Source organism: Psittacula echo, assembly GCF_963264785.1.
Source record: "Psittacula echo genome assembly, chromosome: 8".
NCBI classification, from domain to species: domain Eukaryota; kingdom Metazoa; phylum Chordata; class Aves; order Psittaciformes; family Psittacidae; genus Psittacula; species Psittacula echo.
This window is the reverse complement of record NC_137744.1, coordinates 217193-231680: the sequence shown is the minus strand read 5'-3', so window position 1 is coordinate 231680 and position 14488 is coordinate 217193. Positions and strand designations below refer to the sequence as shown.

The following is a 14488-nucleotide window of genomic DNA, read 5'->3' as shown; positions in this document are numbered from 1 at the left end:
GTGCCCACTGCTACTGCAGCCTCGAGTGTGTCACCAGGGCCTGCAGGTGAGCAGGGACCCCTGCTCGTCCCCTGCATTACCCCCTGCCCAGCTGTCCTGGTTTAGCAGTAGCAGTCATTTTTCTCTACTGGTGCAGTGCTGTGTTTTGACTTTCGACCTGGGAATAATACTGATAAAGCCGATGTTTTCAGTTGTGGGTCAGAATGTTTAGACTGACCAAGGACTTTGTGAGTCTCATGCTCTGCCAGGGAGGAGGAGAAGCCGGGAGGAAGCAGGGACAGGACACCTGACCCAAACTAGCCAAAGAGGTATTCCATACCATAGCACGTCATGCCCAGGATGTACAATGGAGAGGGCCCGGAAGGGCTGGATCACTGCGGGGTGGGGGCGAGGTACCGGTTGGTGAGCGGTTGTATTCTCTTCCTTGTTATTTCCTTTATCATTATTACTATTAGTGGTAGCAGTAGTGATTTGTGTTATACCTTAGTTATTAAACTGTTCTTATCTCAACCCGTGGGAGCTGCATTCTTTTGATTCTCCTCCCCATCCTTCCAGAAGCGGAGAGAAGAAAGGTGGGGGGGGGGGGGGGGAAGTAGACTGCGTGGTTCTGATTTATGGCCGGGGCTTAAACCACGACACCAGCCTTGCCTGCACCCCTGGGACCATGCATATTTCTACCTCTGCATTGTGTCTAGCCCTGGCACCCACCCATGTACCCCAATGTCGCCATCCCTGGAGCTTCACAAGTACCCCAACCCCACCAGCCTCCTCAGCTTCGGGAGTTCTCCACCCTGGGACATGCCCCTACTCCCTGCTCTCCTCAGAGCAGGGACCTTACAGGCACCCCACTCCCAGTGTCCCCCCATCCCAGTGCCCCAGCCTGTGCAGCCCCACGGCCAAGCTTCAGCAGAGCCCAGCTTTGTCCCCAGTCCAGAGATGCGCCCCCCCGGGACTCTGGCACAGTGCTCATGGCCACTCTGCCTCACAGGGCCTGGTGCTGTGCCCCACCACAGTACAAGTGCTGACAGCCACCAGCAACCCCAGGAGTGTCCACGCTGCACTGGGACCACTGGAGACCAGAGTGCACCTTGTGTTTACTGCCAGGACAGGACTCCCCAGCAGCCACATGTACCCTGGCTACCCTGGAGAAGGACTGTGCCACCGAGCCCCTGGGGCACTGCTGTGGCTCAGCCACTCCGGATGCTCCATGTAGGCAATAAACCCGCTGCTCCCTGCCTGTGTCCGGCAGCTTTCTGCCCTGCCTGTGCAAAGATGAACAAGTTACACAGGGGTTACCCTATGCCCCGGGGTGGCATGGGGTGGCATAGGGTGGCACATGGGCTCCTGCCTCTCGCCCAATGGCTGCTGAGTCCACCACAGCCCCCACTTGGCCCCCACCTGCCCCGATGGGGAGAGGGATGCTGGGAATCCCCAGGAGCCCACTGCACCTGCACGCTGCCAATGTGCCTATGTGCGTGTGAGCGTATTTGTGCATATGCACGTGTCTGCTTGTATATACATATATACACATGTAGGTGTATATATATGTGCCTGTGCCTATGTCTGTGCATGTGCATGCGTACGATTATGTATGTGCATGGGAAATGTATGTGCGCTTGTGTGTACGTATGCCTATGCATGTATAGATGTGTGTGTATATGTGGGTATGTATATGTGTGTACACGTGTGGAGGTACATATGCGTGCATGTGCATGTATTCCTGTCTCTGTATGTGTGTATGTGTGGAGGCCAGTATGTGCCACGTGTGTATGTGCTGCGTACTCATGGAAGTGCACGAGTGAGTATATATGCACAGGTGTGTACAGACGTGTGTGCATGGATGTGTGTGCACACACGGGTCTGCCTGTGCACGTGTCTACGCCAGTAGGTGTATGTGCAGGTGTTCATGTCCATGCCGCTGTGTGCCTGTCCACACTGATATACACATCCATGTCTTTGTCCATACGCCGGTCTGTGCGCCCGTGCACGCACCCTGCACGCGTGTCCCTGTGTCCATACAGTCCCCGTGTCCGCACAGTCCCGGTATCCGCCCACAGCGCAGCGCGACCTCCTCCCACCAGGAGGCGCCGCCCGCCTCTTCCATTCCCCGCGCCCTCCACCGCATCACCGCCAAGGCCCCGCGGAGCTGGGTCCTGCCCGCTCCGTAGTGAGCACCTGACGGGCCGGGACCGCCGCCTTTGGCGGGAAGCGCTGAGCAGCGCGGACGGAGAGGGCGGACCAGCGCGGACGGGGAGGCCGCTCCTAAGGTGCCGCGATGTTCTGGGCAGTGCTGCGGGCGGCAGCGAGCGGGCGGTGCCGGGGGGCGGGGTGCTACCAGGACCCGGAGCAACGCGGGCCGGCCCCCTAGTGCCTCTGGCCGTCGCGCCCGGTGTTGCCGCCGTAGCCGCCGCCATGCGCAGCCGGAGCAATTCGGGCGTGCGGCTGGACGGGTACGCGCGCCTGGTGCAGCAGACCATCCTCCGGCACCAGGTGCGGAACCGTGTCCGGGGAGGGGGTTGGAGCAGGGCGGAACCTGCCCCACCGCGGGCCCCCGCCGGCCTCTGGGCCTGAGGCGCTGCTGCCCGGCCCCGCTGGCCGCGTCTGCCGTGGTTAACTGGGAAACGGGCCGCGGCCCCTCGGTATTGCCCCCTCTGCAGGACGCTGTGACGGGCCTGCTCCCCGCCAGCGCCGACCACCGGGATGCCTGGGTGCGGGATAACGTCTACAGCATCCTGGCCGTCTGGGGGCTGGGTCTGGCCTACCGCAAGAATGCCGACCGCGACGAGGACAAGGCCAAGGCCTACGAGCTGGAGCAGGTAGAAGGGAGCCGGTGGGAGGGAGGGCCCGTGACGGCCGCTCAGTCTGACCGGTGGTGCCCGGACCCAACTGTCACCTACCGGCTGGGTTGCTTTTGGCACAGCCAGGCTCTGGGACCAAAGGGCCATGGGAGGCTATGCAGTGAGGATGGGGACAGCGCTGGCCCTAGGCGCAGGGAAGGACACACAGTAGAAAGGGACCTCAGAGCCTGCTCTTCCCAGAGCACGGTGGAGCCCAGCTAGAGGGTCCAGCTCTCTGGCTCTGGGGTGATCTGGGGATGCAGTCCTTCTCCCAGAGGGCTAGCAAGCTGCGTCCTGCAGCCATGCCCTCCGTTCCCCTGTACGGTAGTTTGGCTTTGCTGGCAGGCCAAGAAATCATGCTTCCCTGTGCTGTTGCCTAGGGAGAAGGGGCCCTGGAAATGTTAGCAGGGGCTCCAGTTACAGACTCCAGAGCTCCACAAAGGTCAGCAGCCAGCTGATCCTGAGTCAAGACTTCTGCTGGCCACATGGGGATTTACAAGGCTGCTTTCCTTGTTCCTGCAGAGTGTGGTGAAGCTGATGCGGGGGCTGCTCCAGTGCATGATGAGACAGGTAGGGGGCTGGGGAGTGCCTCCAGGGGTCAAGTGGTCCCCTCAAAGCCCAGCTCTGCTACAAAGACTATCAGTCCCAACTGTGCCATCTCTCCCCAACCTTCCCTGGTGAGCGAAGGGAAGGCCTCCTTCCAACAAGTCTCGAAATAAAGTCTGAGTTGGCATCTGTCCCTAGTGTACTGGAAGTCCCAGTGCTGTGGGCTGGTGGCCAGCAAAGCCTTTGCCACCTGCTCCCTTCTTTTGTGGGCTGGCTGGTGCTGGGACTCTGCAGCTCTTCTCCTTGAGAGCATCTGTGGCCCTTTTTGCTTCACTCAGTGCAGCCATGTTTGCGGGCCTTCGATGGTTGCAGCCCTGCACTAGGGTGGCACATGACCCTTGGTGGGTGGAGGGGCTCAGTCTAGGGGCTGTAGGATTTCTGCTCTGCCAGGGGTGGCGCAACATGCTGGGCTGATGGCATGGGTCAGCCCTTGTCTCCAGGGCTGTCAGACCTCTCTGGAGACAGGGTTTCATGAATCCCTGCATCTCCTTGCCCTTCTCAAGGTGGACAAGGTGGAGGCGTTCAAGTACAGCCAGAGCACCAAGGACTGCCTGCATGCCAAGTACAACACCCATACCTGTGCCACTGTGGTGGGGGACCATGAGTGGGGTCACCTACAGATGGATGCCACCTCTCTCTACCTGCTCATGCTGGCGCAGATGACAGCCTCAGGTGATGCTATTGGGGGATGCCATTGCAGCTTTGAGCATGCTTATCTCCCAGACTTTTCCACGTTCTTGGTTTGGGTGCAACTTCTTGGGTGCCAAGCTGCTGCAGTGGTCTCCGTGACTTCCCTCTTTTCTTATACTCGCAGCACCCAATATGGATTTAGGCCCCTCGGTGGCTGTCTGTCTAAGAGCCCCTGTTTGCCTGAAGCCTCAAAGCTTCCATAGCAGGGTGGGAGTAAGGATGAGAGCCAATCAGGATGTGGCTCCCCTGGGGCAGACGTGCTATGAGGAGCACAGAGGCCAGCTTGGGTCACCACAGCCCCTTCCTAGGGTTGTCTGTAGGCTTGGGGCGACTAATGTGAATTGCTCCCCCTGCTTCAGGCCTCCACATCATCCACAGCCTGGATGAAGTCAACTTTATTCAGAACCTCGTGTTCTACATTGAAGCAGCCTACAAAACTGCGGTGGGTAGCCCATGCTGGGAAAAGAGGGTGAAGGTGGTGGGCTGGTGCCCAGGGGCAGCTGTGGGTCACTCCTGGGCTCCAGTGGGCAGAGTACCACTGTGTCTGCTGGGAGCACCACCAGTGGGTGGGATTTGAAGGCTTTCTGGGCATGCTGTGAACTATTGCCCACTCCAACGTGCCACTGCCTCTGCACAGGACTTTGGGATATGGGAGCGTGGAGACAAGACAAACCAGGGTATCACCGAGCTGAATGCTAGCTCTGTCGGCATGGCCAAGGTGAGCTGGGAGGAGAGGTGCTTGTGCCAGAGAGCAGCGGTGACCCCATGCTGCTTTTTTGTAGAGAAGGCTGGGTATGTTGAACTACTGAAGCTCAACTTCCCAAGCAGTGATAGTTCCCGGGGAGGAAGGCTTTTCACTGTGTGCTGGGATAAAACTGCTCCTCTTGCCCAAGTTGTGCCTGAACCAGGAATGAGAAGTTAATTGGGGTGTGTGGCAAAAATGGCCAGGGCCTGTGAGATGTAGTCATGTTCTTACCGGGGTGCTCTGCAGCCACAGCAGGGTTTGCATTTGTTTAAATTTCGGAAGTGTGGCACACACAGGGGCTGGCACAGGGTGAGAGTGCTTTCAGGTGAGCAGCGTGGTGCAGGACTTGCTGCTTTGGGTCTCACCCTGCTTGCAGGCTGCCCTGGAGGCACTGGATGAGTTGGATCTCTTTGGAGCAAAGGGAGGCCCAGAGTCTGTGATAAGGGTGCTGTCAGATGAGGTCCAGCATTGCCAGGTGAGACCTGCATGGGCTTTACACCATTGCAAGATGAACTGTGATCTGCTGGGGTTGTGTGAATGATGCCTGGCCTGGGAACCTAAGCACCCCTACTTTCCCCTCCAACCAGTCCATCCTCCACTCGATGCTGCCCAGGGCCTCCACATCCAAGGAAGTTGATGCCAGCGTGCTGTCTGTCATCTCCTACCCAGCGTTTGCTGTGGAGGACAGTGAGTTGGTGGAAATCACCAAGCACGAGATCATCACGAAACTGCAGGTGAGTAGCTCTGCCCTTGTCTTGCCCTCCCCAGGAGGCAGCTGCAGTCCCAACTGCTGTAGTCCTCTTCTCCCCAAAAACATGCTCACGGATGAGGTGCTGGGCCGTGTCTTCTCCCAGTCTCCGTGGCTCATGGCCAGGGTGTGCCAAATGAGTCCTGTGTGCTGTGGCCCTAGGCTGTGGTTGTAGTGCCTAAGCTCTAGGTGAGCAAGTGAGATGGTATTTTGCTGGAGGAGGACCACCCCTGCTTCTGCACTGAAGGTACGAGGTATATCATGCTGTTCCTCCTCCTGCTAAGCACTACTCTCCCTCTTTCCCAGGGGCGCTATGGCTGCTGCCGCTTCCTGCGGGATGGATACAGGACCCCCAAAGAGGTGAGTATGCTCAGCCCTGCCCCCTCCCCCCACCCCCGAACAGCAGTGTCAAGCATCAGCAGTGTGAGCTGCATTTGCAGACCCCCTGGTGCAGTGTCAAGGCTATGGTGGGCAGCACGGGGAAGATGTGAGCCCTGAGCAGCCCCAGGCAGTGTCATGGGTCTGGGCAAGGCTTCTCAAAATGCCAGAGCCCACTGCAGAGGTGGTACATCCCGTCAGTGCCCATGGCAGATGGGCAGAGACTGGCTCTGCATCTTGGGACCTGGCGGTATGTATCTCTTAGGCTTGGGGAAGATGGGACTATGCCCCATGGAGAAGCCCTGCCAAGGTGGGCTCTTTCCCCGGTTCTTTCCAGGCTGTACAAGTCCTGAGTGAGGGCCGGAGGCCTGTGGAGGTGACTGCAGTGTTCCTCCCTCAACACTGTATAGTTACTGTCACTGCACAGGCACAGTCTGCATCTTGGGACCTGGCTCTGCAACAGCACTGGAGGTCACAACCCTGCTTCTGCCTCTCCTGGGACAGAAGGCAGCTTGTGTGCTACCACACTCGGCTCTCAGCAGAGCGAGTGGAGCCTTTCTCCTGCTGCTCTGGGGAGGGAAACCAGGAAAATTTTATAAGCAATGTCCTGATTTTATAACCACAGAACCAGGAAATGGTACTTGGAGGGTCTTAAATCATCACCCATTAGGCCCATCAACTGCTGGGGTTCCTTTGGGCATGTGTGTCTCTAAATGCTTTTCCTCTGCTGTGCCTCTTCAGACCTGACTATAATAGGCAGCATATGTGGCTGCATCTCTCCAGAGCCAGGGAAGAGCAGCAGTGTCTCCAGTCTTTTTCCACCGCTCAAGCTTTGCCAGAGTCCAAAGCTATGGATTGCTTTTGGGGAGCTGTGAGGGGCAGGAAAGGCGGTGCTGCCTGCAGAGGCACTGCAGCTGCCTGGAGTCAGACTGGAGTTTGGGAGCTTGTGGCCATTGTGCAGGCACTATAGAATACACACGCTCCCTGTGTGCTCTTTGCCTGACAGTCTGCTAAGGCCACCCGTTTCCCTTCTTTGCAGCAGAGTTAAAGCAGGCAGCAGGGAAGGTCAATGGTTATAGGTCCCCTGGAGCCCTACAGCACACACATCTAGGGTGGGAGGATTCATCACAGGCAGGTCTCCATCCTGACCCCTTCCCTTGTGCCAGGCTTGCAGTCCTACCCGCTGGCAGAAGGGCCCCTGCTTGGGCCCCTGCTCTCTAGCCCAAGCCCTGGTGACGCTGGAAGAGGCAGGGCTGAGGGGCTAGCGGACAGCAGGCAAGGTGAAGGGGGTGCAGGTGTCCCCAGGGTAGCAAGGGGGATCTTGTGCTGTTGTACAGGGTTCTGAGGTGCTCTCCTGGGGACAGGGTAGATTCTGTTTGCCCAGGCAGGGTGAGTCCCTGTGGCATTAGTGCAGGGATTTGGGAGAGGATGCCTGATGGCAAGAACACAGCTTGGAGGTGAAGCTGCTTTTTGGCTCTCAGCCATCATGTGCAGAAGAGCACTGGAGGGCATTTTGAGGCTGGGGCCTCAGGGGGAGTAAGAGTCCTGTTTGAAGTGATCCTGCCACCCGTGACCCTCACTGTTGTCACCCTCCCTGCAGGACCCCAACCGTGCCTACTACGAGCCTGCAGAGCTGAAGCTGTTTGAAAACATCGAGTGCGAGTGGCCCCTCTTCTGGGCGTACCTGATCATCGATGGGATTTTCAGTGGAAACATGGAGCAGGTAAAGGAGGCAGGACCTGCCATGCTGCTGGAAAGAAGTCTCTGGCAAAGTAGGCGTGCAGGGAGCCATGCCCAGGGCAGACTCCCTTTCCTCTCTCCTCAGGTGCAGGAGTACCGGGAAGCCCTTGAGGGAGTTCTCATCAAGGGGAAGAATGGGGTGCGCCTGGTGCCAGAGCTGTACAGCGTTCCACCAGATAAGGTGAGTGGTCCTGAGTTGGAGTGGGAATATCTCATCACCAGGTAATTACGATCAGGTTTTAATGGTTTGTTAACTCACACGTGGTGGCTTCCATGCACATGGAAACCCTGTGAGAGAAACAACCAACCAAACAAAAAACAACCTGCTGTTCCACCCCCACCCCAAAAAAATAAAAAAAGGCATTTCTTGCTCCCGTACACAAGTTGCTGTGCTGACAGGGTGCAACTGGAGTTTGAGTCCTCTAAGGGCTCAGGACACACAGACCTGGGCTGAGGAGGTGCTGAGGATGTGTGAGCCTGGGCTGAGAGTGATGGCCTCCTCATGCCCAGGTGCTGTAGCATCCAGAGCATTGCCCCAGTGCTCCTGGGGAATGTCAGCCATTCTAGGGGAATATCTCAACATCTTGGGAATGAAAATACTGGGCAGCTGATGTGGTGTTTGGCACGGGTGCCTAGGGCAATCACAAGAAAGTGTGAGGAGCTGGGAGGTTTTGGGCTGTCTGTGGCAAATGCTTTCACAGGTTCTTATTTTAAGCCTTGAACTGCTGGACTTTGAAATGCAATGATGATGATGATGCATCCTTCTGGATCCTGTGCCTGTGGATCCCTCCCTGACCTCCTGGCTTGCCTTCCAGGTGGACGAGGAGTACAGGAATCCTCACACTGTGGACAGGATACCCATGGGCAAGCTGCCGCTCATGTGGGGGCAGTCCCTCTATATCCTGGGCTGCTTGATGGCTGAGGTATGGTCATCCCTAGCGCTAGAGGGGGCTGCAGGGCGAGGCTCTGAGCTCTGAAAGGGCAAATATTGCCACCCTGTGCCACCTACCATGGGGAACCTGTCACTTCCATCCTGCAGGACCTCTTAAAGGTGAATTGTCTGTAGGCATCACCCACTTTACCGTGCACATGAAATGTTGATTTCCTCATACCTCTTTTTCCTCAGGGGTTTCTAGCTCCTGGTGAAATAGATCCCCTCAACCGCCGGTTTGCGACTGTCCCCAAGCCTGATGTGGTGGTCCAAGGTGAGAGAAAGGGCCTGGTTCCAAACTACTGTGCCTAGCAGGCCTGGGGACTCTGCCTGCATGGAGTTCATGGGGGTGGCTCTGCTGGCTCGGTGGCTGCCAGTGCAGCAGGTCTCAGCCCTGGCAAGGTGAGTGTAAGATGGGGTATTAAGTCCTTCTGCTCCACCCTGCATTGCCCCAGGGAAACACCACCAGCTACAGCCTCCTCTGCAGACAGGTTGAAAAGGTTGAAAAGCCACACGGGACAGAAGGCTTGGGTGGGGAGAGTGTCAGGGGGAGCAAGGCAGACCTCTGCAGTGGGAAGTGGTTCCCAAAGAGACCCCAGACAGCTGCCTTCATGTGACATAGCACCTGCGTGTCCCCAGAGGTGCAGAGCAGCGCTCCTCACTCTGGTGCCCCTGCCACACTGAGCCTGTCCTCCTCCCTCTGCAGTGTGCATCCTGGCAGAGACAGAGGGGATCAAGGCTTCCCTGAAGAAGGAGGACATCGATGTGGAGACTGTGGCAGATGTCTACCCCATCCGAGTGCAGCCGGCTCGCATCCTTAGCCACATCTACGCCCGGCTGGGTAAGCTAGGCTCCCTGCACCTGCACAAAAAGGGGCGCAAAAGGGTCTGTCGCATACCCTGGCATTCCTGCTCATCAATGCCTATCTGATGGTGGCTCTGCTACCCTTTCCTTGGCCTGGTAAAGGGGAACTTGGGCCCAAGGGGAACTGGGGTGGCAGACAGTGCTATGCAGGGTAATTCTAGAACAGGTAAAGCTTTGGCATTGCAGTTACACGGTCACCCCAGGGACAGGCAGGGGTTATAGGGTGGACTTGGTGTGGACAGGAGCCAGCTTTTGTTCATGTGTCCCAGATGTCAATGGGGGAGGCAAGCCAGACCCCAGAGAAGGTCCCCTGGCAGTTTTTGGCTTGCTGAGAGAGCCTGTAGCTGAGGTGAGGTGGCTGCTGTTGGAGGGCTGGCAGGGCCATTCCCTGATGCAGCGGCCCTTTGGGCACAGGGCTTGTGTGGAGCTGGAGACCTGGCCTGGGCCAGAGAAGGAACCTGACCCACTGCAGGCTGCATGTGCTGGCTAATTTAAGCCACCAAAATGCCAAGTGTAACATGGGCAAAGGGAGCAGGGGAACAGCTCAGCAGCTGCCAGGGCTGACGTGAGCAAGGGGTGATGCTGCTGCTGCACAATCCTGGGCTCTGGGAGTAGTCCCAGGAGCAGTGGGAATGTTTATAGAGCTCTCAGCTTTGGGGAACCAGCCCTGTCCAGGGGGGAACCCCTGGTTTTGCCCCAGCTTCCAGCGTACCCCAAAACCCAGAAGTGTGGCACATTGTGGAAGCCAGGACAGGCTGTTCCTGTTTCAGCAAGCATTCCTAGGGAGGGCCTGGTGTCTCTAGCTGCTGGGCAGGGCTGTGAGGTAGAGCATTGCTGTGCTTTCGAGCCATGACAGCACGGCACAAGGTCCTGGGGTATCCCAAGCACAAACCAGTTGTTTCCTGCTGGCTGAGAGCACAGAAGCCTACCTCTGCTTGCTGCATCCCTTTCATGAGGAGGCTTGCCATAAAAACTCCTCCTCCTGGACCCCTAGGCCGCAACAAGAAGATGTGCCTGACAGGACGGCCCTATCGGCACATGGGTGTCCTTGGGACCTCCAAGCTCTACAACATCAGGAAGAATATCTTTACGTTCACTCCACAGGTGGGTGTCGTTCCCCACTGCCAGGAGATCTGGAACTAGGCAGGAGGGTTCTCTGCTGGCTGAGTGCTCAGGAGCTGCCCAACACCCTCTGAACAGCCTGGAGCAGCCCCAGCTCTGTGGCGTGGAGCAGCAGTTGGTGGTCCTAGCTATGTGCATGCTGGGAGAAGATGGTTTCAGCCTTCCAGTGATCAGTGTGGGGTGGAAATCTCTGCTCACCCTGACAAGAGCACTAGGAAAAGGCTGATGGCAGGACAGGGATCCCTCTGTCCCCTGTGTCCAGCATGGTGCAGGGATGAGCAGGGTTGCAAACCTGGCACTGTGGGAAGTGCGTGTTTGCTTGGGATGGGCACAGCACAGACTGGTGGCTGTGTGGGGCTTGTGTGACACTGCTACTGAGCTGTAGTGTTACCTTGCCATAGTTGTTAGTGGCCAGCAGCTGCCCTGGGGGCTGAGGGTGCCTTTCTAGGCTCTACTGACGATTACCAGGTTAGGTGGGGCACGCTGCTGGTGCAGGGGATCACTGGGTGCACTGTGTGGCTGGCCTGGCTGAGTGCCTGTGGGAAGATGTGGGTGGCACTAAAGGTGGCTGTGGGAAGGGCTGCTCATGTCTCCTCCCGTCCTCCCAGTTCATAGACCAGCAGCAGTTCTACCTGGCTCTTGACAACAGGATGATTGTGGAGATGCTGAGGACAGACCTCTCGTACCTCTGCAGCCGCTGGAGGATGACTGGACGGCCGACAATCACCTTCCTCGTCTCCCACACTATGCTCGGTATAGACCCTCCAAACTCGCAAGGTGTTTGGCTAGATCAGCCCTGGGAAGCAGCCCATGCAGGAAGAAGTGGGTGGGCAGTTGTCTCAGTAATGGTGGGGCTGGAGGAGCCAGAAGCATCCTGTGAAGAGCTTGCAGCTCAAAGGAGCTGCACTGGCTTAGCAGTGGGAGAGCCTGACTGCCTCTGTCTCTGTCCCCAACAGATGAATCCGGCAAAAGTGTGCACCCCACAGTGCTGGTGATGCTGCGGAAGCTGCAGGATGGGTATTTTGGTGGTGCAAGGTGAGTGCAGCTTCCTGGAGAGGCCGGGGTCACCCCCAAGAGCCTCTTTATGAGGGTACCTGCTGGGCCTGAGCATCAGCTGTTGGGGAACAAGCTGTGGAGAATACATTGGGGTGTGCTAGGCTGTAAGTGCACCCGTGGGCTACAGTCCCAACAGAGGAAATGCAAGAAAGGACATAGCTCTTTATGCCACTAAGCCCATGGCTGCAGGATCCCTCTGATACCTTTTGGGCAGCCCTTTCATGCCTGCCTGTGGCTGGAGGAGTTGCAGGCAGCTAAAGCAGGTGTGGGGGCATAGTACACTCCTGGGCAAGTGCATCTCCCTGTCAAAGGGCCTGTCCTGGATCCAGAAGGCAAAGCCAAAGGTGCTGCTCCCCCCTTCCTCTCTGTGTGACCTCCCCTCCTCTTGCCCAGGATCCAGACGGGTAAGTTGTCGGAGTTCCTGACAACGTCGTGCCGAACGCACCTCAGCTTTATGGACCCTGGGCCAGAGGGTAAGGTCTTTGCCAAAAGTTACGAGCTCAGCACTGGCAGCTTTGAGAAGCTAGACGCCGAGGAGTGGCTGCATGGCTTGCAGATAGCAGAGGATGGTAAGGGGGAACAGGCCAGTTGCTGCTGTGGCGTAGCAAATGCCAAACTCACCTGTAAACCCGTAACACCCAACCACCTCGCCAGCACCTGCCACCATGTTCTTCATACACTTGGGTGTTCACCATGTTTCTGTTCCCATCTGACCCTCCATCAATAACCTTGTCTGTGTGACACTCAGGGTGACACCAGTGGAGTGGACCAGGTGAATTCATGCAGCCCCACCAAGGGGTTTCCCAGCCAGCCAGGGCTAAACCTGTTGTGGACATGGAAAGCATGGAGGATGCTCTGGAATGAGCCGGTCTGGTTGTTGCTTAGGGAAGAGACACAGGTTTGGCAACCTGCCTCTGCTTGGGAGGTCTAGCTGAGGATCTTTGGTACACCAGTGACAGTGCAGACAGTGATGGGACAGTGCCCAAGATGGTGGGGAAGACTCAACCATGTCTCTAAGCAATCCAGGTGTTGTTTTCCCAAAGCCTTTGACCCTCTCTAGGCAGGGTTGCTCCAGTGGGTGCCAAATTGAGGTCTTGCAGCTGTGGATATAGTGCCTCAGAGAGCCTTGGCCCAGCACAGTGTGATGGACCCATCTTGTCCTGAGACCATGGTGGGGTGCAAGGTTTGCAGTTTCCCTTGCAAACAGGCCTGGGTGTATCCTCCTGTGTGACCTAGTATTGGTCATCTTCCCAGCCTTCCCATCAGTCTGCTCTGCCTCTGCTGCTTCTGCAGCCAATGTCTGCACCGCTATGACTGAATTACTCACTTCTCTTGCCCTCCTTTCGCTTTGCCTGATGTCTCCTTATAGGCTGCACCTGGGCTTCTCTGAGGTGTCTGCTTCTCCGCAGCCCCAAGGGGAGATGGGGCCTGCCTGACCTGTCTACAGCACTTACAAAATGCTTAATTTTAAGTGTTCCCTGTGGTCAGATGCTGCAGCCAGACATGATGCTCTTGAGACTGATGTCTGGAGAACTTTTCCTTCAGGCACTGTCATAAGGCATCCCTGCCAGATATGGAAAGGGAATGCTGTGATGTGGGTCTCTGATGCTGTCTGCATCTCACCTCCTGAGGAAGGACACACCACGGAGCTCATCTGCCAGCTGGAGAGCAGCATGGCTTTGCTCTGGGCCACTGGCTGGAAGCACTCAACAGCTCTTGGTTGTGTTGCATTGCTTTGGCATGGGGCATCTCCGCCTTGGGACATGCCCATCACTGTTATTTCCTGGCTGAGGAGAGAGGTGGCCTCTGAGCACCCTCATTTATAGTGCAGGAAATGAGCGGTGGGCCTTTGTGCTCCTGTTGTGGCAGTGGGAGTGATGGCAGCTGCTGTAGGTTGGACAAAGAGCAAGGCAGGAGCTGTAGCTCCTTCTCTAACTCCTAATCAGAAATAACTGGTAATTTCTAATTAGAAATAACTGTGTTGTAAAACCCACCCTGCCTTGCTCCCATGCTGGAGTCCTGCTTGGATGAGGCCCCTGCTGTGCTGGGTGCTCCCAAGTGCTCCGCATGGACAGGCTGCCTCTGGCTGTGCCTCACCCTATCATCGCTGGAGGGAATGAGCACGAGGGTTTCGCTGTGGGGTTGGGGCAGGCTCTGCCATCCTTGAGCAGGCTCAGACCCAGCACATGCTGCATCCCCATCGCTTCTTTCATCCGGGTGGGACTCCGAGGGAGCCCGGCTAGAAGCCAGTGTCCCAGGCAGTGGAGCAGAGTGGGAACAGGGGTGTCATGGCTGTGGGACTTCAGGCACCAGCCCCATCTTGTCATTTTGCTCAGCTGGCAAAACTTCGCATCGCTGAGGGACAGGCGGGAGCTCTCTTGAGCCGGGGGCACAAAGCAGCTGAGCCTCCTCTTGTGCCTCCCCTTCAGCAGACACGTACGACGAGGTTGCTCAGTACCTGGACCACTTGCTGCAGCGCACAGCTCCGCAGGTGAACCTGCCTCCCACCGCACAGCGGGGAGGCCTGAGCCGCTTCCGTGCTGCTGTCCACACCACCCGTGACCTCATGTCCTTGGCATCCAAGGCCAAGGACCTTCACATTCAGAGTGAGTAACTCCGGCACCCTCTGTGCCTTTGGTCAAGCCCAGGGGTAAGGCTGAGGTGCTGTGGGAGCTTTCCCAGCTGTACAATGCCTGGGTCCCATAGACTGAAAAGCTCACATTATGTCCCCCATCATGTTAGTCCTGGCCATTGGAGTATCTTGGAGTTGG

General features: G+C 57.2%; 1 protein-coding gene across 2 annotated transcripts in view; it reads left to right on the top strand.

Annotated features, from left to right (window-relative positions):
- Positions 1-2366: 2366 nt before the first annotated feature.
- PHKA1 (phosphorylase kinase regulatory subunit alpha 1) overlaps positions 2367-14488 on the top strand; it is a 20238-nt gene continuing 8116 nt past the window's right edge. The window contains exons 1-19 of one of the 2 annotated variants that reach the window (XM_080625107.1): positions 2367-2490; positions 2658-2816; positions 3360-3407; positions 3947-4115; positions 4493-4575; positions 4771-4851; positions 5255-5353; positions 5466-5612; positions 5933-5986; positions 7605-7727; positions 7830-7925; positions 8560-8667; positions 8871-8949; positions 9382-9516; positions 10534-10643; positions 11270-11414; positions 11618-11696; positions 12111-12190; positions 14147-14323. In XM_080625107.1, the coding sequence (XP_080481233.1) occupies positions 2413-2490; positions 2658-2816; positions 3360-3407; positions 3947-4115; positions 4493-4575; positions 4771-4851; positions 5255-5353; positions 5466-5612; positions 5933-5986; positions 7605-7727; positions 7830-7925; positions 8560-8667; positions 8871-8949; positions 9382-9516; positions 10534-10643; positions 11270-11414; positions 11618-11696; positions 12111-12190; positions 14147-14323 (2050 nt within the window). In that variant the 5' untranslated portion in view covers positions 2367-2412. Of the gene's footprint in view, positions 2491-2657; positions 2817-3359; positions 3408-3946; positions 4116-4492; positions 4576-4770; positions 4852-5254; positions 5354-5465; positions 5613-5932; positions 5987-7604; positions 7728-7829; positions 7926-8559; positions 8668-8870; positions 8950-9381; positions 9517-10533; positions 10644-11269; positions 11415-11617; positions 11697-12110; positions 12287-14146; positions 14324-14488 lie in introns of both variants that reach the window. The other variant, XM_080625106.1, reaches the window with a different exon arrangement.